We start from the raw sequence: 24,586 nt of genomic DNA, 5'->3' as shown, positions 1-24,586 counted from the left end.
AACACACCCAGGACACACTAACAGTTGACAAAGCCTCGGCAATCCAAATGGAGCAGTAGCAAGGTCTAAGACTGTTTTAAACAGGACCTCTAATAACAGCCTACTAGAGAGTCTTTGATCTGCTGGTTTTACGGTTTGAGAGTAGCTGCCATTCTTGGAAAGAGGAGGGTACACTTTACCCTCTGTCATTGATGTTACTGTAATTCACTCCTGAGCCTTTCTTCATAGCTTAAACAGCTGTAGACTCTCTCAGTTTATAATATATTATACTCAACATTCATGTATTGTCATTTAATGACAGATAAAGCAAATGTTGCTGAAAAGTTTCAAGCTGTGACTGACCATAAGGTCAAATGAAAACATTTCAACTGTTTGAATATTTGTAATGGGGGCTGGGCTCATTTACCATTTTCTCTCTTTTTTTGGCAAACTTTTATAAAAATCCGCCCCCCCCCCCCTCTCCTGTCTCTGCTTGCTCTACTCTAAAGAAGTTTGACTATTTTCCAAACTGCCACGTTGCTGTCTGTGCAGTTTGGGAAAGGCTCACATACACAGAGGACTGTCTGTGTGAACCTTGAACAGACGAGGTTCACTCTGTTAACTGTCAGTATGACATAAACAGCAGAAAGGGGTCACCCTGCACTCTTTCACCCTCTCACTCTGCATGACTCAGGGATGACAGCCCTCACTCTACAATCAGTGCCCCACAGGTCACTCCTTCTGCTTGGGGGGTGTGTGAGCGTCTTTGCAAATGCATCCCCGAGACCTGCATACCCTTTCTGTTCACACAAAAAACCCAGGAGGGGCTGGCCTGTGGGTGGGGAATATGATAATACCCTTCAGAGGAAGTGAGCGCAGTGTAGTGGAATGTAGTTGCCATTAGTGGGAGTTGAGCTTAAGCTGGCTAACAGCTAGCCTGCTATGTTGAGTCTGAGCTGGAGACGCAGAGGAGAGTGATGAAAACATGCCTCACTTCACAGTGGTACCGGTGAAGGACCGAGCTCAGTCCAGCTACGACAGTCTAGAGGGGATTAACTGGGTGGATTACAGAGACACTGGACAGGACCCCCATGATCATCAAGATACTGTCAGCTCTGATGGTAAGTCTCACAACTTTTACTAATCTCTTTATCTCTTAGCTTTGACACAAAGTGACTAATTTGGCAGTTTTGAAGCTAAAAAAATGTGTCCTAAAAGTGATACTTCCTGAGTTGGGCTCAACAGAGCATGGGAAGGCTTTGCTTTGTCCTGAGAGCCTTGTGAACAGCTGGTTGTATGGTTACCATGGCAATTCTCCAGGGCCAGAAAGCAGTTTTCCTTTAGCAGACAGGTCTGTTTTTGACAGCTCACTTCAGGTAAAGTTGTTGAAGCACTTCTTTTATCGTTTTGGAGGTGTTTTTCCCTGGCTGTGGAAGCCTTTTAAAACAAACTGTGGGACAGATAAGTAACAAAGAGAAAACAATGAAAGGGGTGAGAACCGTGCGGGAAAGACACAACGGGGGTGGGGTTGTGTGAGGGGTGGGGGGACGGTACCACTGCAACAAGAAAAGGCCTCAAGTGCTTTCTCACACAAAAGATGGAGCTCTCTTTGTGCCAGGGGAGGATTTCCTTTCACAGAGATTGGCTGCTGAACAACACAGGAGCAGATTTCTCCCTCCTCACTCCTCTGCGTCTGCTTGTCTCTAGCTGTCACTCTCTTGTTCCTCCACTGTATCAATGTAGAAAGAGGGGCACCAGTCCCCGGCAGGAGAGAGAAGGACGAGGAGAGGAGCGAGGAGTTTGAAGCTGCTTGATAGGATTATGTGAGAGCAGCACTGATTTGTGTGTGCTAATTAAGAGACCCAACTGGGGAACTGAAATCTTTTTTTTTTTTTTTTAAATAAAAGACATGCATGGGCGTGGCCTTCAAATGAGGCACCCACGCTTTACCAAGCACCCTGAAGGCTGGGCTCGGCACAATCCTACACTCTGACTGGCCATCCATTTATATTACAAACTTTCTAGCTGTGAATATCATGCTGACTGTAGCTCCCTACTACTGAATAACATCAGAAAGTTCAAGACTGAAGACTCATCAAAGTTGTTTGTAAGCTCAGTTAACAACCACTGTATGTAAGGGCATAGAAGAGATGCATATGTATTTATGTGTGTTTTTGCATAAATATGTGAGTGCATACGTGTACATCAATTTGCAGTGAAACACTACCATGCAGATGACATGATCTGTGCCTCATAACAAGAAAGAATCTCAGCATGTGTTGACTTAGCTGTTGGCTTGTGTATTTCTGGAATGCATGGATATCTCCCTTTGGAGCCTAACTGCATTCTCAACAGCAGAAATGCGAGTTAAAACACTTAAGAGGTAGAAGAAGAAATGTATAAAAGTAGTGGCTTAAATGTGGTCAACTTTGTACCAAGCCCCTTTAAAAGGTTTTGATGACAGAAGGGAAAAAAACAGATGTCCTAAAATAACCCCGGGAGTTTTCTGGGTGAGTTTTGCACAACCTTGTTGCTGTGTCCCTTGTCTTCCTGCTGTCACAATTCTCTCTTACCCACCCAAGGAGCGCTTCCTGAAGCCTAAGAACAACAACAACCATTAAACTTAGTGGACAGCTGCAGAGATGACTACACTAGACGGGGTGAGAAGGAGGAGAAGTAGCAGGAAGTAATTCTGTGATGAATGTTGAGATGGAGCAAAGGGCACACAGTATGTTTGTGTTATGTTTCAGAGACAGCTGAAAACTAAACTAAATTGCTACTCAAGACAATTTAGTTGACTGCATTTAACCGCAAGTAATTTTAGGCATGAACATATTCAGTATTGCTCCATCTTAAGTTACAGACGACATATTCAAGTAGAAAAAAGTTGGGTGGGAAAGTCACTGTGGTAAACCAGTCCAAAAGTGGGTGCGTGTACTGGATGATTTCATCATGGGAGTGGTTGACTTGTGTGTCTGAGCTATACAGTGTGACGTCTGGAGCATGGAGGAAGTGACACAGTGCAGAGTCTGTTTGAGGCTGTGAACTCAGCTCTGTTCAGCACAGGACGGTACAGGACCAGTCTTAACACTGTGGTCATTGTGAGATTGCTGAAATCCTGAGCAAGAGCAACTACCCTGAAGTAGCCTTCACGTTTCACTTCAAGATGTCCACAGCTCTGCTTCCAGTTTGTGCTACAGAAAGTATCAATTAAAAGAAAGGGACATTTGTGAAATGATGTGGCAAGTAGTAACCCCTTTAATGTTTTAGTTAGTCTTATGTCTGTGTGCTTGCAGTTTTACCAGTTTTGCATGACTTGGTTTACTGTAAAATCACAAAATTATTTTGACATAGTCAAAAATGATTAAAACCCTGACAAAGAGGAAAATTGAACTCTCCTTAACTACAAGACACGTAGCGATTACAGGTGTATATGAGAATGTGAACCAAGGCAACAAATATGACTTGACCTAAATAAACCTCATGTGCAGAAGATATTACTGTTAGTGTAATCAATCACTCAAATACATTATTAACCTACACATAACATTTCTTTTAACTATCATTGTCATTGTTCTTCAGTCATAGCAATAGTTACTTGATTGAGCAAAATTTGGTAATTGACAACTTATGGCCTAGTTGGTTCTCCATAATTACATCAATTAGTACAGTTATTTCATTTTCATGAAAACTGACAAATTATTTATTTAGATTTTATTGTATATATAATATAGAAGTAGTACTTTGGCAAGTACTTTTCTTTATGATTCGTTATTCTTACAACCTTACATTCAGACAAAATATGGTACTCATCACGCAGGCAGCTGTACAAATGTTCAGCAGACAAGGAACAACATTAGCATTCATTTGGGTTGTGGCCCGATCCACAGTGTACATAAACAATACTCCCTACTCTCCGCTACCTGCTCAGGGAATATCAGTTGAGGGAACTTCCCTCGACCAACTTCCTCCATTCAGAACACCCTGCAACGCCACCAATGCAGACATCCTCCTTCCTCCATGCATCACCCTGGTAACGTAAATTTGGATACGTATTGCTGCTACTGTGGACATTTTACACTGCTGGAATAAAATACTAAATATTGAATATATATAAATGTTCATGTTGGCTGCGGCGCTGAATAAATTCAGTGGTCTCCTCCTGGGACCCTGAATAGTTACCTACCTATGTCAATAATATTATTGCTAAATTGTGCTATACTCATCAAACAGCGATGGCTCCAGCGCACAACGCCGGCTGCGGCAGGCACAATGAGTGCTGTACTCAGCCGTTCAACTATTCAACCACTTATATAGTCACATCGATGATGATAATTCTAGTATCAATGACAATACTTACAGACATAAGTAAATTCCTGCCTGTTAGGCTCCATTGTTGTTTTTGGCGCACCAGCAAGGCGCAATGACTGATGGGTAATCTTCTTGTCAATTTCCGGTGAAATGATGAGCCGTGGTTCAGTCCTTCCCTGCTCAGCTCACAGTTCCCTGGGAACTGAGCATCTTTTGCTCCCTATGATTTGGAATCTTACTTAACATGGCTGAATACCCTGTGCAGTCCACTTCGCAGGGAACTACTAGGCGATCGGAACGCGCCTTTGGAGCCATGTTTCTGGCCACCTTGCTTCTCTTTGTGAGTGCTATTTAGTGCTGAACAGGTAGCATACAGTGGGTCTTTCAGAGCTGAAAACAGCTGCTTGCTGTGGCTGGAAACAACGTTGAGAAGAACAAATAGATTGAACTAAAATTGTTGTGGGTCAAAAAAAACCAAAACTCTGAGCTGAGAGAAGCCAAAACACTTTGCCAAAACACTTTGTAGCACTTACCTTTTCTTTGGTTTTGTTGCTACGGGCAAGAAACTTTCACACTACACAGTTTTTTGATCCAGTGTTAATATAAACATACTACATTCTGTTCTTTTATTGTTGTAGGAAAAATACAGCAACAATAGAATGCATCTTAAAATGACCTCAAACCACTTGCATGATGAGTGGATGATTTGGAAAATGCTGCTGTGCTCCATCTGTTATTCAGGAGAACAGGGTGGCCATTCCTGTCATGCTGTCTGGCATACCACACAGATAGCCCCTGAGAGATAAACACTCTGTGCTGAAGCAGGAATGTGGAGCAGATGACAGAGTTGGAACAAATTCTGGTAGCCACGGACATACAGATACACACACACACACACACACACACACTTACTGAATGTACAACTCTTAACAACTCTAGATTTACAGGAATGCATTGTAATACTATTTAAAGATCATCGCAGATGATAAAGAGGATCATACTTTAATTAAATGATTTGTCACACATTTCCTATGGTGCAGCTGCCTAGCCATCCAGTCATCTGCCACCTTTGTTCTATCTCCTCATTCGCGTTGAGGTGACAAGGCAAGGCATGGAAAAAACAGAGCAGCTCAGGCATTGTTTTTTTCCACTGTGTATCTGACTGCAGCTGTTACTGAGGATCTGCCACACTTCAGACACTAAACAGAGGTCAGTACAAAACGAATACACTACATAACACATAAATAGTGTTAGAAAACATAAATAGTTTATTTTCCATGCATAAATGATTTTTGCTTTCCTTGGGCGTATGGTGAATGTGGAGCTGGTTGGAAAGTCCCAGTGCTTTAGCATTTTCAGATTCTGAAAGTTGAGAAATATTTGGACAAACTGTTTACAAGCATGCAACAGAAAATATTGCTATCATGACTGCAGGCAAATTCGAGCATTTTAAATTTAGCAGGCTCGTGTGTATTTCCCAATTCTTCAAGCAGACACACACTGTGATTCCTTGGTCTGAGAATCATAGTAGGAGAAGTAACTACAGGCAAAGTAACAACATGGTGCCACTTAATTGCATTTTCAAAAGCCTACACCTAAAATGTTTGATACGCTGTCCTTGAGTATTATTTTTAGACATAAAAGTAGGAGTATAATGAGATAAGAAATTTACAACAGGCTACTTTTTCAGTCTGCTCTATGGACATAGGAAACACTGCAGTTGATCATGTATTGAGGTTTGTGTGGAATAAGCTTTTAGAATCTCATGGTGGTTACCAGCAGCATGCTGTTTATAATATTAACATACAGTAGACAGACTCGGCAGTAACAGTTCATCAGTTCCATGGACTGTATTCTTTGATCAATACACGTAACATTCACCCAAAGTAAGCATTCATGAGTTTTGCTTGTTTGTACACCTTGAAACTTCACTAAGTGGATCAAAGCAAAGACACCGCAGATACACAGGCCTACTGTACAGATCAGACTTTGGGTTTGTTAAATGTGGAACTGCAAGCACTGGTGGCATTAAGCCCCTGTCAACAAGTGAAAAACCTAGGAGTCATCTTTCAGATCTCAGTTTTGCACCCCGCATTCATGACAATGCATTTTACTATCTGGAGAGAACTGCCAGAGTGTGACTGTTTCTCTCTCAAGCCAATACAGACACACCTACTGCTTTTAATACCTGCAGGATTGACTATTGTAATGCTCTGCTTTCTGGTCTCAACTACAGTTGCTTTAAAAACCCAGCAGCACTTGTGTTGACCAGAAAGAGACTTTACACCAATTTTACAATCTCTGCACTGGATACCTGTCTACTTCAAAATTGATTTTATTCTTTTTATTGGTTTATAAAACTCTTAATGGTTGTGGTCCAAACTATTTATCAGATTTGCCTCTATCCTATGAACCCACAAGAACCCCGATGTCTTCTGTGAGTTAATTATACCCAAAGACAGAAACCCACAGTGAGGCATCCTTTCATTACCATGGTCCAGTGTCTCTGGTACAGCCTCCCTGAATACCAGAAGGGAGCAGAGAATTTTGAGATTTTTAAAAGCAAACTCAAGGCTTACCTTCTTAGACTGACTTTTAGATCTATTTTATTTATTTCATTTATTTATACATTTTAGTCTGCTTTACTACTTGGTATATCCTTTTAATCTATTTTTGTTTTCTACATTGTTTTTTCTTTTAATACCCCACCTTTCATTTGCGGTTTTACTAATTTTTTTGCTGTGCAGAATTTAAAAATTTTTATCCTGCCTCTGGTGTTTCCTTGTTGCAAATTTATTAGATTTATGATAACATTTCCTCAGTTTCTGTTTTTATTGAGTCCTTTGTCTCTAACGTAGTCATTTATTGCTTTGTGCATAGATTGGAAGGGTATTTTGTATAGTATAAAGCACATTGTATTACAATATGTTTGTATAAGAAGTGCTATACAAAGTCTGATTGATTCGAAGATCTGTTGTGCGATGCACCTCTTCACCCCCTGAGGTAAACAGACTGAGCTGCCGTCCTGCTCTCATCATTAGCACACATCAAAGCTAATATGTTTTGTTGTACGGCTCAGCAGGTTAGCATTCCTCTGCTCTGTCCAGATGTCACTCTTCATGAAACACAGCCATTACAGCTAACACTGGCCTGTTGATGTAACAGAATTGAAGTGTTTCTTGCCACAGGCTAGGGAGGAGAGAAAAGTAAAAGTGAAACAAACAACTATATCAAACCTAGTTATGAGAAGTCAAATAAAGTCTTTCGACTTGCAATGCCTAGCAATATGACTGTTGGTTTGTCATGACCAAACAGTTAAGCAGCTACCACTACTGTGTAGGCCTATAAAATGTAATTAATACTAATGCAACAGTGTAGAAGTAATAGCAGATACTACATATCTACTGTACATGCAACATTACTTGCTACACTAGTGTATGAGTGAAATAAACAAAGTTGCTTATTGGATTTTACAATGGATTGCAAGCTGACATTCAGTCGCAGTTAACATGATTATCATGAACATATTTGCATTCACTCCATTCTTGACTTTGAAGTACTAAAATGGGAGGGCAGCTATAGAAGGGACAGTGATCCCCTGTAATTTGTCACACTGCACATAGTACACCCTTGTTATGTGCTTTTTATTTAACTATGGCATGTACAAAGCCAAGTGTTGTTGCATCCTCCCTTCGCAGTGTTGCGTACACTGCAAACACATGCTGGCTGTCAGATTTTCCACCAACCCTGGTTATGAGTAAAGGTAATGAGGTATCTGATCATGTTGATACAGATGGACTAGTTTCCATAAAGCGGTCCTCTACATAACAAGTCATGTTGAAGTTTTACAGTCTTGCAATTAGTTGCTCCAACTCTATTTCTGCACCTTGTTGGAAAAAGGCAAAGCTGATAGAGTGCAGACAGCTGTAAGAGGTCAGAGTGGGTTAGGGTCTGACAATGGGAAGCTGGGAAAGGGTTTTACAGGCCTAGATTCATATAATGACCTGAATACTGTGGACAATAGAGAACTAGTTTACCCTTTAATTATTTGAGCTGCTGCCGTGTATCAGTTGTATCATGTTTGCCCAACCCAGTGACACAGTCCCTCTAGCTGTGGTTTGAATGCATGCAGTGTATAAAAGCCAGAAGGAAAGAAAGGAACATATAGAAAGGCACATATAGTCTCTTTCACCATCTTTTTCTTTGACACACACACACACACACACACACACACACACACACACACACACACACACACACACACACACACACACACACTTTTACTCACACTTACACAAACATATACACACAGGGATGCACACACCAACTAAAAACACCACTAATGACTTGCACAAAGTAGCGGGGGTTAAGCTGTATGACTTCTCTGTCTCTGTGTTAAGTCTTAAATGTTTATTAAAGAGGAAGTTTAGCAAAGAGGCTTTTTCTAACCCTAAGCAGCTAATGGACAGCGATATTATTTTCCATGTCTAATCGGCTTTGAAAAGTGCAGACACATTACTGTAAAGTTTCTCTCCCTCTTGAACATTTGCGGTTTTGAAAACATTTAATAGATTGTTGGAAAAACTCTCAAATGGTCCAACTATACCAACCAAGCATAATGCAATCTAGATAAAGTAAACAAATGACCTGTTTGGTGAAAGGTCTTTAAGATGCTTTGCAGGAGCTGCTCTCTGGAATTTGTTTGTTGGACCCATGACAAATCATAATTTTCTTTGTAGGTTTGCCCTGAGAAATTTGCTTTTGTTTAGAAGTCATGAACTTTGCACTTTGAAAAGACTTGTCAACATAGCATCTTTTCTGGGAATTGATCTAGTTGTAAATACACCCCACCCCACCCCCACCCCCCCACCCCTCTGGATACATTGGCAGTCTGTCAAAAAATGTCTTTGGACTTAGTTGCATTTTGTGTTTGACTGAGGCTACAATTTATTATTTGTTGTTTGGGAAGCCGATACAGAAGAGACATACTTTTTGAGAAGCCCAGGGTTTGAATTATAGGGGGGGGGCAGTTAAGATTAAGACTGCTCAGTCATGAGCAGTGAGACAATGGAGGATTAGTGGTTGTAGAGATATCTTTTGACATGAATGTATAGTTTATTATTTCTTTTCAGTCTTTCAGTCTAGTCTTGTGTGGGTAGAGAGGTATAGCTAATCTTTTACCTTTTTTGATATTAGCTTTTATAATATTCACCCCCTTCATTTTCAGGAGTTTTACAGGTTGGATAATTGAACAATATTTAAACCATGTGTGCTGAAGGCTAAGTAATAGTATTATCTGTGGTGGAAAGTTACTAAGTACGTTTGCTTTAAGTACTGTACTTAAGTACAATTTTGATATACTTGTACTTTACTCATGCATGTACATTCAATGCTACTTTACACTTCCTCTCCTCTACATTTCAGAGGGAAATATTGTACTTTCTTCTCCATTTCATTTATTTGACATCTTTAGTGATACTGTAAGGACTGTTACACTTCAATTCATGATTGTCGTGAGCACTCTGATGAAACCTAAGCAAAACCTGTGCTCTCAGCTACTATTAGCAGTGAAACTGCACCCCTGCTTAAATTCTCTCCTTTGGTACAAACTTCTGTTAATGCATCCAGCACAGAGTTTATTCTGGCTTTGGTTGTGGGCCGCTTTGGCTGTGGGCACAGGTGACATGTTGGTACACGTTGCTGTAAAGCTTCTATGCTGTTCTGTGCTCACAGCACGGCTCTTGTGCGCCTTCATAACAGGCCAGTTAATCTTTAATCTTTTTAATTTGACATTTAATGTGAGCTTATTAACAAGAGACCCCCACTGTCCCCTCAGCCCGTTGTTAAATGAGATGGTTTGGAAGGCAAGTTGGAAGCTAAACTATTTTAGGTTTTTAGCATCAGGATAGTCATGTAGAAGACAATGTTTGGACCAGCACTGATTGAGTCATAGTTCCTGTCAGCTGACAGCTGAGAATTTCTCAATCAATGGCAAAATCCTGGTGAAGAAGCTGTGAATCAGTGCTTCTGCAGTAGTCTCCCTTAATTGTTGCTTCAAATACAGCTGTTGTGTTTTTATCCCATTCGACTGATGGCAAGATGACACTAGAGGACAGTGCTGACATTGTTTTCAGTCTTATCTCTTCTCAGGCATCACTACGCTCCAGCTATGTTTTTGTCATGGTTTGGAAAGACAGATAATCAGGAGTTCTGCCTCCATTGATCCCCTAATTTTTTAAGTAAACAGTAAGGTTAAGGCTTTAAAGAAGCCTTTATCATTGATACATTTTAATTCTGAATGTTTTTTTCAGTTGATGAAGAAATAAAACATCACATCATGCCTCCAAAGTTAATACAAATTAATGTTATTGATTTGCGTGTCGCTACATTTTTGAAAGAGAATTTTTAAGTGGTGTTAATTCCAGAGATGTCCAGACTGAACATCAGTACAAAACCTTCAACCAATATACCTCTAAATATCTCTGATTCTTTGAAACAAACCCATTGCTCTTGTTTCCCCATAGGCAGATATGTGCCTTGCATGTGTGTGTGTAAGTACCCTCCATTCTCCTCCTCCCTCATTGTGCGCCATGTGTTAGATCAGGCCCCTGAATGAGTGTTCACCCCGGGTGACCGGGTGTCCTGGATAGTAATTGACAATTCCCCAAGCTAGAGCACAGAGTACTCTGTTGCAGTCTGCACACAGCGCATAACTATGCTTACCCACAGTGAAACCTACAGCATTGGGACACAGAACACAGGTGAGTGAAGACTGACAATGAAGCTCAACCAACTCACTTATAGCAAAGCTGATATATTTTCAACACATTTGAGAACTTTTATTTATTTCATGCCCACTTGGTAAGTTGGCGGACTTTTTGTTGCAGGATTAATTTGGGTTTCAAGATGCCACTGTTAAAGTTTACATGCTCCAATAACTCAAGCTTAGGTAATTTCGAGGTAATGAGGTGTGTGTATGCCTGTGAGTGTGAATGTGTATGTGTGATAAAGTTTGCAGTGCGATTTTTCGTGCAAAATAATTGCCCCAGGCACTGTTCTCATCTCTGCTTGATTTTTTTCTTCAAAAGCAGAAGTTAATGAGAGTAAAATCTAATTATTTGCCTGTTTATCACCTGGACTTTGCTTTGTCAGTCTGGGCTGTTTTTGGCCTTTCACTGCAGCTTCACTGCATGAATTGTGTTCTAGTTTGCTGCTACATGGAGATTATTAAAGTGTTTGAATTATAATTAATAGTGACAATTAAAAGCTGATTGAATATTGAAGAGAATTGCCACAGAACAACTGGAGTTGGTATAGAACATTACATTTTTCCTGTCTACTTTGTTTTATTAATTACTGCACCAGCAATGGTGATGTTTTTTTTCCCCTAATAGAGATTTTATCCTAGTGACACCCCACACATTTCACTAGCTTTGAAAACTTAGATATTTTTAATTTGACATTTAAATGAAGTGTTTTCTTTTTATTCCAACTCTAGAAATAATCACTGTCAATAGTTTGTTTCCAACAAGTGATCTTATTTTATTTTTAATGCAAATTGATGACATTGATTCAAACCATGTATGTTTAACTGACTGCTAATCTGTAGCAACACCTTAGATATGAAACCAACTTCTCTGTTGCATTGTTTTACAAAATACCACATGTTAAAGAGACGTGGCTATTTTGGATGAAATTTTAACACTTCACTGTAGGTCCGTAGTTGTTTATAATAACTGAATTCATCTTTAAAGTAAACTGAGGTCAGCATTACTTTCCCCTTTTGTTTTCTTTTTATGTTAGAGAAGCCTCTGAATAAGCACTGACACCACTGGATACTTTATACTGTCCATGAAAGTCTGGTTGTTACAGTAAATGTGATGTACATTGACTTGATGCTGCACTCAAGCTGTCTTTGTTACCAGGATGTCTGACTGATTTGCTGGCAGGGAAATATGCATTTGTTTGGCTCAATAGCTCAAATTGTTGGTTCGCTTGAAAACAACTTTATTATTTATTTATTGTTAACCTTAAGTGTTTTTTTTCCTCTGTCCAATAGGACATGGGAATCATAAAGAAGACAGTCCATTTCTCAAGAGTGCTGATGCTGCTAGCAAGAAGAATGATTTCTATGACAGGAACCTGGCGCTGTTTGAGGTCTGTTACTTTTACTATGTAATATTTCTGTGAGATGATTGACTGAAACCAAACTCATTAATTTCACTTCTTCCCCCTTTATTCCTTCAGGAAGAGCTGGACATCCGGCCGAAGGTTTCCTCTCTGCTCAGCCGCTTGGTCAACTACACCAACATCACCCAGGGAGCCAAGGAGCATGAGGAGGAGGAGAGTACTGAGGCCTCACGTAGCAAGACCCCCAAGGTCAGGAGTCAGGGCACAGCAGAGGACTACTACTATGCCTTACTGTTTTTACTGTGTGCACTTGAGTTTTTGTAACATTATCCGCCACTCCTAGCTTCCTCCCTCCCTCGCTATCCAAGGTCTAGTTTTGTATTAAGACTTGTTGATTGATTGTTTATGCCTTTGCACGCTCTGCACTCAGGCTGTGGCTGTGTTAGACCTGGATACATAGAAAGAGCGGATAACATGATTGAACGACCTTTAAAAAGAACATCAATCAATACTAATGATCAATAGACTTGTTTCCTGAAATGTCATGCTCAATACTCTCCCCTCTCTCTTTACCCCCCTCCTTCTCTCCCTCTCTCCCTCTCTGTCAGTCTCCCAACATGGGCACTCTGATGGGAGTCTACTTACCCTGTCTCCAGAACATCTTTGGTGTCATTCTTTTTCTCAGACTGACATGGATCGTTGGGATGGCTGGCATCATGCAGTCCCTCCTGATTGTCCTCATGTGCTGCTCATGTGTTAGTATGCGCACACATACTGTACACACACACAGACGCACAGAGACAGTGTTGATTCCACCAGCAATGTGGGACATGAGCCAGCTTTTATTGGCTAAATCAGTCGATAGAATCCACATGGTTGCATGAGCAGCAGCAATCACTGTATTTAAGGCAAAGAATGTCACTTTGACTTGTGTTTTTACTCAGTGTGCTTTCATTACCTAAACCTTACATAACAGATACTGTGGTCGTATTAACATCCACGCTACATATGCTAAACATGTATGATTATGTTCTGTTAGATAGAAGCTTCAGCTGTCATTTTGTTCAGTGGATATTAATGTTACATCCAAAAGTTGCCATGACATCTGTATTTGTGCCCTTTTCCATATTATACTTTCCTTTTTCCTTTACAGACAATGCTCACAGCCATATCGATGAGTGCCATTGCTACTAATGGTGTCGTTCCAGGTAAAACTTGGGCTCATGTCCCCTGATCCGTGTCATACATTTACTCTGCACCATTTTCATCAGTTCTACACATACAGTTGCAACATTTTTCTTTTTTTTTGTAGCCTGACTTTATAAAAAAAAGTCCAGAACTGAATGGGTATTACTTGCTGCTTTTCTAATACGGTAATTACTTGTTGGCCCTTCATGTCTACTGACTGCTCTGAAAAAAATAAGTTATTGTTTCAATTACACATTCTTCCACTTGGGGGCAGCAGAAACCTACTGAATCCACTGCATGCAGTAGAAATTGTGAGATTTCCAGTGGATTTCTGTATCCAACAGTTTGTTTTGTCTTTTGTAGCTGGAGGAGCATACTTCATGATCTCACGCTCCCTTGGCCCAGAATTCGGAGGAGCTGTGGGACTGTGCTTCTACTTGGGCACCACCTTTGCTTCTGCCATGTACATACTTGGTGCCATTGAAATCTTCTTGGTCAGTTTGTTAAAATATTATTCTGCAGTGTCATTCCAGGTCACATGTGTATTCTGAAATGTGATTCCTAAACACTGCTCTGTAGTAAAAGATATAAACTATTTTTTCCCTATTCAGAAATATCTGGTCCCCCAGGCAGCCATCTTTCACAACACAGACCCCCTTGGGAGTGACAGTGCCATGCTGAACAATATGCGAGTCTACGGTTCTATCTGTCTCACTCTAATGGCAGTGGTGGTTTTTGTGGGAGTCAAATATGTCAACAAGCTGGCCTCTCTTTTCCTGACATGTGTCATTATCTCAATTGTCTCTATCTATGCTGGGGCAATCAAATCCATGACTCATCCACCGGAATTCCCGTAAGTCTGCAAGGGGAGGTTTGTTCGAATAAACGTGTCTTAACAGGCCGTGCTATGATTTATGGGGATCTTTATATGGGATTAGTGGTTTAAATGAGGAACAGGTCACTAGTTTGTTCCACCCAGAGAAATAATACTTGCTTCTGTATGATCATTTTATCTTGAAGTCAGGGTCTATTCTATGACTATCAGTGGCAAAGTGTGGAAATAACACTAAATTAACTTTCGGTTATGATAGTAAAGAATAGGTATATTGTGACGACAATGGTGATGATGATTGTGCTGGTGGTGGAAATAATGATGACTAACATAGTTTCAACTTCCATGTTTTCGCTGTAGGATCTGCATGTTGGGCAACAGGACTTTGGTGAGAGATCGTTTTGATGTGTGCGCTAAGACTGTGATAGAGGGCAACATCACCGTGCCCAGTCAGCTGTGGGACAGGTTCTGCCTGCCAGGGAACATGAGCAGCGCTCAGTGTGATGACTACTTCATGCAGAACAATGTGACAGAGATACAGGGCATCCCTGGACTGGGCAGTGGGATTATTAGAGGTAAACTGAGTATTAATGCATTAGGGAATGAAGTATACTACATAGGGTTCTATTGGATGATAACTCACAACTGTTTATTGTAAACATACTGATTATGGGGTAAAATAAAGTAGTATTATAGCCAGGAGTTATTATGTAGCAAAGTTAACATGAATAACACATATGGACTAATTGAATGTCACCCTCCTATAATGTCAGTTTGTTGCCAGTGCTCTAAGTTATCTGTTCTCCTGTTAGAAAACATGTGGAGCAACTACCTGCAGAAAGGAGAGATCTTAGAGAAAGACGGGCTGCAGTCAGTGGATGCCCATGGCACCATGGACAACTTCGGCATGTATGTGTCAGCAGACATTGCTACGTCGTTCACGCTCCTGGTGGGGATCTTCTTCCCATCTGCCACAGGTATAACAATATCGTAAACCAGGCGGCCCTGCTAAATCAACAGCGTTTATGGCACTCACCTCTGTCTGTGTCAAGTTACTCACAACTTTAAGTCTTACAAATATGGCAGTATAATAGTATGTTTGTCATAACATAATAAAAACCAAAGTGGTTGATCTGTAAAACCTGTAATCTATACGATGCAGACCATGTGACTTACTGTATATATGATTTCATAAGATAGACTGATTGAGTTTTTTATGCAGTATGAACCCATAAAATGCAAGTAGTCATTTTTACATAAGGTAATAAAAACAAATTAAAATTGGCATGCAGATGCAGCAAAACAGGGAGGTTTTAAGCCTCACTCTAATCCAGCCGGTCAGGGCATACTTCAACAGGTGTTACATGTCTCTTGTTTTTATCTATTGTCTTTATTTTCTTGTAGGTATCATGGCAGGCTCCAACAGATCTGGTGATCTCCGGGATGCTCAAAAGTCCATCCCTGTGGGAACTATTTTAGCTATTACCACTACTTCACTTGTTTGTATCCTTTATTTCAGTGACTACACAATACATTTTTTTATTTGATATTCATGTTTGTGATATAAACAGCTCCTTGACATCTTGTATTCAGATTTAAGTTCTGTAGTCCTGTTTGGGTCTTGTATTGAAGGAGTGGTCCTAAGGGACAAGTAAGTTCATTATGTCCTACTGCAAGTTACTACTATTATCAAAATTCCTGTTGTAAATAGTGAAATTAAATAATAAACAACAAATACAATATTTGATATTCATGTTTGTGATATAAACAGCTCCTTGACATCTTGTATTCAGATTTAAGTTCTGTAGTCCTGTTTGGGTCTTGTATTGAAGGAGTGGTCCTAAGGGACAAGTAAGTTCATTATGTCCTACTGCAAGTTACTACTATTATCAAAATTCCTGTTGTAAATAGTGAAATTAAATAATAAACAACAAATACAAATATATAAACAAATACTTGCAGGTTTGGGGACGCTGTCAGAAAAAACTTGGTGGTGGGGACGCTCTCTTGGCCGTCTCCATGGGTTATTGTCATTGGCTCCTTCTTCTCTACGGTTGGGGCAGGCCTGCAGTCCCTCACTGGGGCCCCGCGACTTCTACAGGCTATTGCCAAGGACAACATCATTCCGTTCCTCAGGGTGGGGAAGTACAGGATACTCTGTTGATAATACATTAACCATTTCATATTCTGAAATCATCTGAACTTCTGCAAGACAGAAATGGCTCCAACAGGCTGGAGAACAGACAGATAACAGTTATTTCTAAAACATAGAGTAATTTGAATACTCAGAATAACCTCGGAAATACATATAGTTTTTTGTGCTGGAAATATTTGCATTTGGTAATATATTACTTTGAAGTTTATTTGAATATGATATAAGAAATGATTTGCATTGCTGTGTTTTGTTTTAGGTGTTTGGTCATGGGAAGAGCAATGGAGAGCCTACATGGGCATTGGTGCTGACTGGCCTCATAGCAGAGCTGGGTATCCTCATTGCCTCGCTCGATATGGTGGCTCCTATCCTTTCCATGTAAGCTCACATACATGCACACATGCCAAAAAATATGGCATATACCATGTGTACTGTACACACCCAACACATTAATTTCTCTCAGACATGTCATGTATTAAATTCCCTGTTTGGTAAAAGGCCATCTGCAACATTGATGATATGAATACCTACTTCACATTTATACAAAATTGCATGTTTTTATTTAACAGGTTCTTCTTGATGTGCTATCTCTTCGTGAACTTAGCCTGTGCAGTTCAGACTCTTTTACGCACACCAAACTGGAGGCCAAGGTTTAAATATTACCACTGGTGAGTGCAGCTGTATGTCCACCATACTTCTCAGAAGGGGTGGGAGTACATTTTACTTTTCCCAGATTCTCCTGCTGTCACAAATTTAAATCACCAACTTTTCAATTACAAGACCACCTTTGTAAGAGTTATGCTACAGTTGCTGTCATGAAAGACTAATGCATTATGCATACTTGTAAATAATGTTACTGCTCTTGCTATGCAAAAACATAATTTCAGACTTTATGTGTCACACCCACAGGGCTCTGTCCTTCCTTGGTATGAGTATGTGTCTGGCTCTAATGTTCATTTCCTCCTGGTACTATGCTATTGTGGCCATGGGCATCGCTGGGATGATCTACAAATACATTGAGTACCAGGGGTATGTCTGGAGTCTAATAAGCATTTGAAATACTTTTACCTTATAGTGCATTCTCAATGATGGGATGGTGACATTTGCGTTTCTCTAAAAACAGAGCAGAGAAGGAGTGGGGAGACGGTATAAGAGGACTATCGCTTAGTGCTGCACGCTATGCCCTGCTAAGACTTGAGGTCGGACCCCCGCACACCAAGAACTGGAGGTACAGCTGCACCTAGAGGAGATGCTATGAATGTTTCCACACAAACAGTCAAAATGACACTTTGATTGCATTTCCGAGGAGCCACATGGCATGTTGTTGATGTAAAAGTTGTTTTCACATGTATCTTCAATAACAAAAGGAATCAGACCACCATTATTACACCTTGTCAAATAACTGTTTCAGTCCGTGGACTCTACATTTCTCCACATTTCATAGGCCAGTCAGTTTAATTTTGACGATGTTGAAATGCAGCAATGAGAAGCTTTATCGAAGTTTTATCTAAATTTTATCAGTGATATTTGAGACATATTGCGTGGCACCCACATGGAATGATGAATTAGAAGATTCTCTCCCTTTCATAAAAATGACATCCAGAAGGGTAAGTGTAATGAAAAACATTTTCAGGAAGTTGTGGTCTAAGGATATCTTGCAAAGCAGTTCCAGTAAGTTAGCTTGTCAGCTGTTTTTGTTATATATAATATGTTGCATATATGCTGTTATCACTCTAATGTTGCACTTCCTGTTTCCAACTCATTCTTAATACGCTGGCAGTGACACAACAGCTAGTCTTGAGAGGGCAATATATCAATAAAAGGTATACAAGACAGCCATGTAAGCAATGACTTGGTGGTTCAGAGGTCAAAAGATGTCTAGAGGTTGAGGTTAAAACTGGGATCAACTTGGTAGACAAGTGAAAGTTATTTTCACAGTAATTGTATCTATATGTAACACAATGACAGAATGTATAACTTTTGGTCGTGGGTTTCAAACTCTTTCTGTAATAACACATCTAAAAGGAAAAATCTTATCAGATAGGGTCCGTGCTCTAATTTGTGTCAGTTTAGGGGTCCTTGATGTGAAAAATAACAACAGGTATTGTTTAACCTAAACCAGTGGTTCAGGTTAGGATCTGATTCACACTGAAATATGCTTAAATGCTGTGAAAGCAACAGTTATATGTCTGATCAACTTGCGCATTTCTAAGCGAGACTTCTGTTGACCCGCAAATCAGAGACTAATGCTTGATACTGGCACTTGAAAAGTCCAATTTTATCAATTAGCATCATCTAAAAAGTGTATATGATGGATGTGTACACAAATGCAAGCAGACAGAAACCGATCGAATCATCAGTCCTTGCATTGGCAGTGACCATTCAGGTTTTCTTGATTTGATAGATGAACACTAGCATGAGCACGAGTGAATGCTTTCTTGATTCTTACACTATCAAAAGAAAATAATACATTTTTCTCTGTATTGGGGTGACTGTCTTTACAAAGACACATATTTGACCTCGGCTTTTGTCTCATATTATCTGTCTGTGACTCACTACTCACCTACAGACCTCAGTTGTTGGTGCTGCTGAAACTGGATGAGGACCTCCATGTGAAATACCCCCGACTGCTCACCTTTGCCTCCCAGCTGAAGGCAGGAAAGGGTCTGACCATTGTGGGCTCTGTCATCCAGGGCAACTTTCTGGACAGCTATGGGGAAATGCAGGCAGCTGAACAGGTAAATACTGGAAAGAGATGTATGCTAGAAGTGAAAAGAAACGTAAACATGCTTCACTTTAAATTTTTGTTGCATAGTTTTTTCTTTTTCACTTTAATCACAGGGCAGGGGTAGAAACATCCTGTTGTTAGCAGTACAGTACGGCCCCAATGAGCCATTTCAGATAAATTAGGGACGAGTGAAAGGAAATTTTTTTTAAATGTGATTTGTTTGGTAAAGAATTAAACACGTAAAGCAAAGTTTGCTCCTGTTTATGTGACAATTGAAACAAGTGAAAAAAGAATCAATCATCCGCAATTGACTTTGAGCTAAGCCTTTATTCATGCAGTAGAGCTAGTGCTCTCCAGGGAGGTGCTGACGAAAAACCTGTATTGATGCAATTTCAACTGTTGAACTGTTGTTTTTTTGCAATATAAGTATTTATAGTGTCATTATGATCACAATGCATTATAATCACATTTATTAGATGTAAGACAGAGGAACTGTCAGATCTTTTTTTTTTAAATGCTTTATAAGTGTTTAAATATCCACTTACTACTTACTAAAGCTCAGTTTAACCACTTTTTTATTCTGCCAGGCCATTAAGAATATGATGGAGATTGAGCGGGTTAAGGGTTTCTGCCAGGTCGTGGTGGCAACTAAGGTGCGTGAGGGTATTGTCCATCTGATCCAGTCCTGTGGTCTGGGAGGCATGAAGCACAATACCGTGGTGATGGGATGGCCATATGGCTGGAGACAGAGTGAGGACCCTCGTGCCTGGAAGACTTTCATCAGTAAGTCTAACTGAAATACTATTAACATAACGTAGAATGTAGAAGCATTGCAGCATTGCAGTATGGCAACACCTCTAAATGACTGCCTTGATTACATGATATTTATGGGAATGAGTATGTGTTTATGATTATGATCACTATCCTGAGCTTGTAGTTATAACAACCAAGGGGCTGAAAAAGCTCACCTGACTACACTTGATGATGATGACATGTATTCTGTGTTAGTTTTCAACTGGCTTGTACTATAGCTGAATTCATTAACACAGTATCCATCTGTACAGTACAATTACTAATAAAAGGCACCTCTACCCAGACACAGTCCGCTGCACCACAGCTGCCCACCTGGCCCTGATGGTGCCCAAAAATGTGTCCTTCTACCCAAGCAACCACGAACGCTTCACAGACGGCAACATAGATGTGTGGTGGATCGTCCATGATGGGGGGATGCTAATGCTGCTGCCTTTCCTGCTCAAACAGCATAAAGTGAGATGAAAGAGTTTACTGTATATCTTTCAGTTTTTCACCCTCAATAAACTACCTAATAAGTTTTAAATAATGTAGTTATACCATCTTAGGAAATGGTGCAGTGTGTTTGCCATTTAAAAAGTTTAAGCAATTTCTGCATATTCAAATTTTATTTTAAAAAAACACACAAGGGAAATTTATAAATTGTGAATATGTCAATATCAGTTTAATTAAAATAACTCACATACTCACCTTTAACAATCTTTATTATTTTTATTTTTATTGGCTCTTTCTCTCTTGAAGACTGTGGTTTATTTAAGCTTTTCTTTTGAAAAAGTATATTTTTGAAATTAAAAAAAAAAAAGTGTAAGTTTAATGAAATGTAAAGAAAATGCAAATTGGATAAAGAAATCTCATTTATGTTGGGAAGAAGAAAAATTAAAAACAGATGTAAGCTTTTGTCTCCCCTTATCAGTTTATTATTCCATTTCATAATCATTTAAAAACAAGAATGGAGAAAGAAAACAAAATCATCTTTGGAAGAAGTAAAAGATTTTTCCTTTAATATACTATCCACTTTCAGCAAGTAATTATAATCACATCCATTCAATACTGCACATAGTATCACACTTGTGGCAATAACAGCATGGTTTTGTTTGTATTTTAGGTGTGGAGGAAATGCAAGATGCGCATCTTCACTGTAGCCCAGATGGATGACAACAGTATCCAGATGAAGAAAGATCTAGCCACATTCCTTTACCAGCTGAGGATAGAGGCTGAAGTTGAAGTGGTGGAGATGGTGAGAGTTCCTCTTACACAACTCTGAATTTGAGTGGAGACTTATATAAGATTCTTTATGGCCAGAACACACGCAGTATAAATTTGACTCGGTAATAAAATTTGCAGCTGAACCAGACGCCCATTGTAGTTTACTGATGCAAACAGGATTGCTGTTTTTTACGAGATGCCACAAACATGAGGGCTAAAAAAAACTGCTTGCCTCAATCTGCCTGATAGTGGGGGCAGAAAACAAATATTTGAGCATGAATTCATTAACTTGCACTGCCACACTGTCCATGTTAAAAGACAAATATATCTCACTTGTACTAACCATTAAAATGATGTTTCTCAAATGGGATTTCAGCATGACAGTGACATATCCGCATACACCTATGAGCGGACGCTAATGATGGAGCAGAGGTCCCAGATGTTGAGGCAAATGAGGTTGTCCAGTGCAGAAAGACAAAGAGAGGTATGTTTTTATGCCTCTGCCCATGGTGACAGCCAGGGCTGGACGCTCTCTCTTGTGAGCGCAATATCTCAGTAATGCCTTGAGGGAATGTTTTCAAATTTGCCACAAACATTCACTTGGACTCATGGACGAACTGATTAGATTTTGGTGGTCTTGCAGGCCCAGCTGGTAAAAGACAGACACTCTTTGGTGCGTATGGGAAGTCTATACTCGGATGAGGAGGAGGAGGTGGTGGAGGCTCCTCCAGAGAAGGTTCAGATGACATGGACAAGGGAGAAGTGTGAAGCTGAGAGGAGAAACAGGAACAATGCCCCTGAGAACTTCAGAGAACTCATGAGCCTCAAACCGTGAGTCATATGTTAAACTTTTCACCTTTTTCCCACCTTTCCTCACTGCAATTTTCTCAGTTTCACAAAGTGAGAGCTTGCTTTGAAATAGTCCAAAAAAAGGTTTTCTTATCTGTCTCTCTTGCTGAACCCCAGGGATCAGTCCAATGTGCGACGAATGCATACAGCTGTGAAGTTGAATGAGGTAATAGTCAACAGGTCCCACGATGCTCGATTAGTGCTGCTCAACATGCCAGGACCACCACGAGACACAGACGGCGATGAGAACTGTATCCTTTGCCAAAATGATAAAACAAGAAGCGGGTCTTGCACAATTTGGCAAAGATTGTGTGCTATAGTACACATGTCTGCAGGCTAGTGTTTGTTTGGTTTTACTTCCTTAACTCTTTCTTCAGATATGGAGTTTCTGGAAGTGTTGACTGAGGGCTTGGAGAGAGTGCTGCTGGTGAGAGGCGGAGGTCGGGAGGTCATTACTATCTACTCTTGACCAATCAGGAGCTGCTACACAGGGGCCTCAGACTCATCAGAATACATTCCACCTATGGACACAAAGCAGCACCCACTCTGCTGCCCGACAGATGTTGGTAGATGCATCAATTTGACACTTTTTCTGAAGTATGGACTTTTGAGTACAAAAGAGGTTTATTCTATTCTTGTAGAATATTGAGTCACATTTGTGTACATATCTGTCCAACATGTTCACGGCTTTGCCATTCTTTACAAATGAAAGCTGTTTATTTTACTCCCTCAGTCAAATAATTTTTTGGTCAGACTGTCAAACACCAAGTCTAGGTTAGCATTTTCTTATTTATAGGTAACAAATACCTCTTCATATGTGAAAATAAACCTATATTTGACGATTTAGCAGACAGCACAATCCTGTTGTTAACACTTTTAATAATGTGTTGGATTTTTATTCTACAACAGCCTTTTGCTTATTTTGGAAACGTTTCTCTATTTATTTATTTATTTTTTCAACACTTCCCCACTGCGGTAAAAGAAAATATTACTGTAGATAATTCACATAAATCTTAACGTTTGCAACGCTGCATTGTAGGAATAGGTGGCACAAAATCCACTTCATAAATGTGGATGCCAGAGATTATAAAGTGAGTTTTTCAAAACAGATATAATTTATGATTTTTGAGATATTTGTGTTCTTATGAGAAAAAATGTACATGAATGACCTTTGACTTGTTATATTTGTACTTTTTCTACAGACCTGAAAAGCTTATCTGCACATTAAAAAGATGGCTTAATTTAAAGTTATAATCCTTAAGATTTTGATTAAATCAAACCCATTTTATACTATATATGGTCTGCATTCTTTCTATAATAGCCGCTAAAAGTATTTAAATTCTGTATATCTGTGGTTAGGGTTAGCGTTAGTTAGTTTTCATTATTTGTGGCACAAATTTCTACTCCACTATTTTTCTGACGAAGCACCTACTTAAGAAGTGTTGCCTGCAGTATTAAACCACACTTGCTATTACCACCGTAAACATGGGTGTTGTCTAATCAACCAGGCCTGAAATCTAAAGGATTACAACTTTAAGAAATTCTCTTCTCAGCTACATCAGACTACCAGATGACATTTAAATAATTTTTTTTTTCAGGTCTTTTTCTAGGAAGTTGAGTATGATCAGTATTTTAGGCCAGCGTACAGTGTAGAGAACAACTGTTTGTTTTTATGAGGACTAAATGATCTGTACAAGCCTAGATGTTTTAAATGTAAGGCATAACCCATGACAAGGTGTGCAGTTATTAAAAACTACCCAACGCTAAGAATGCTCCTGGTCTTCCCTCAACTTCACATTTTCATAAAAACATTTTTTTCCTTTTTTTTTTTTACAGAATAGCATAGGTTGAAGTGGATTATCCCACATTGTCACCTGCCAGCAATCCAACTTATGTTTTTGTTAATTCAACTTTTGGCAAAAGACACTATTTAAATGGAAACTTAATGTTGGCAGTATTTTAGTGAGGCTGTGAGTATTCATTTTTGAAGCGTCACAGCTGTCTGGTTATCTGAAAATCATGTGAATGGCGTAGATGTTAATAAAACATAAAAATGAGTTTGCCAAAGCAAATTCCTATCTTTGTTGCCTTTACAGTGTTGATCATGATTCTTAAGAAGACAGGCTTTCACACAGTTGCTTTGAGTAACTGCTGTTCTAAGTTAAAGACCTGGTTTCAATTATTTCTGTGTGCAATGAAAAAAGCACGGTTTTCTGCTTGGCCAATTACATTAAAATGCACACTATGCTTTGTAAACTTCCATAATATCTTATTATGCTGTAAGATCAAATAAAAGCAACATCTGTTTATTAATTCCCCTGTGCGACTTTGTTTACACCTTACAATACTATACAATACTATTACAGCAATAAATAATTTATGTCATATTAATAATAGGATA

The 24,586-nt window shown here is 39.6% G+C and overlaps 1 protein-coding gene across 1 annotated transcript; it reads left to right on the top strand.

Moving 5' to 3' along the window:
- Positions 1-885: 885 nt before the first annotated feature.
- LOC111217866 (solute carrier family 12 member 4-like) lies at positions 886-24,494 on the top strand. Its single transcript, XM_022739881.1, has 24 exons — positions 886-1,100; positions 12,350-12,447; positions 12,538-12,669; positions 13,029-13,175; positions 13,574-13,628; positions 13,972-14,102; positions 14,220-14,461; positions 14,801-15,015; positions 15,253-15,417; positions 15,845-15,943; positions 16,034-16,091; positions 16,403-16,577; positions 16,852-16,970; positions 17,162-17,260; positions 17,502-17,621; positions 17,716-17,820; positions 19,162-19,330; positions 19,908-20,103; positions 20,417-20,586; positions 21,236-21,367; positions 21,713-21,820; positions 21,980-22,167; positions 22,303-22,436; positions 22,563-24,494. Exons 1-24 carry the CDS (start codon positions 965-967, stop codon positions 22,652-22,654), a joined length of 3,285 nt encoding a protein of 1,094 aa, XP_022595602.1. The 5' UTR covers positions 886-964; the 3' UTR covers positions 22,655-24,494.
- Positions 24,495-24,586: the final 92 nt, after the last annotated feature.

This window comes from Seriola dumerili, unplaced genomic scaffold (genome assembly GCF_002260705.1).
Source record: "Seriola dumerili isolate Sdu_G_001 unplaced genomic scaffold, Sdu_1.0 BDQW01000003.1, whole genome shotgun sequence".
Taxonomy (NCBI): Eukaryota; Metazoa; Chordata; class Actinopteri; order Carangiformes; family Carangidae; genus Seriola; species Seriola dumerili.
Note: the sequence above shows the minus strand (reverse complement) of the source record. Positions and strands in the feature narration are given on the sequence as shown.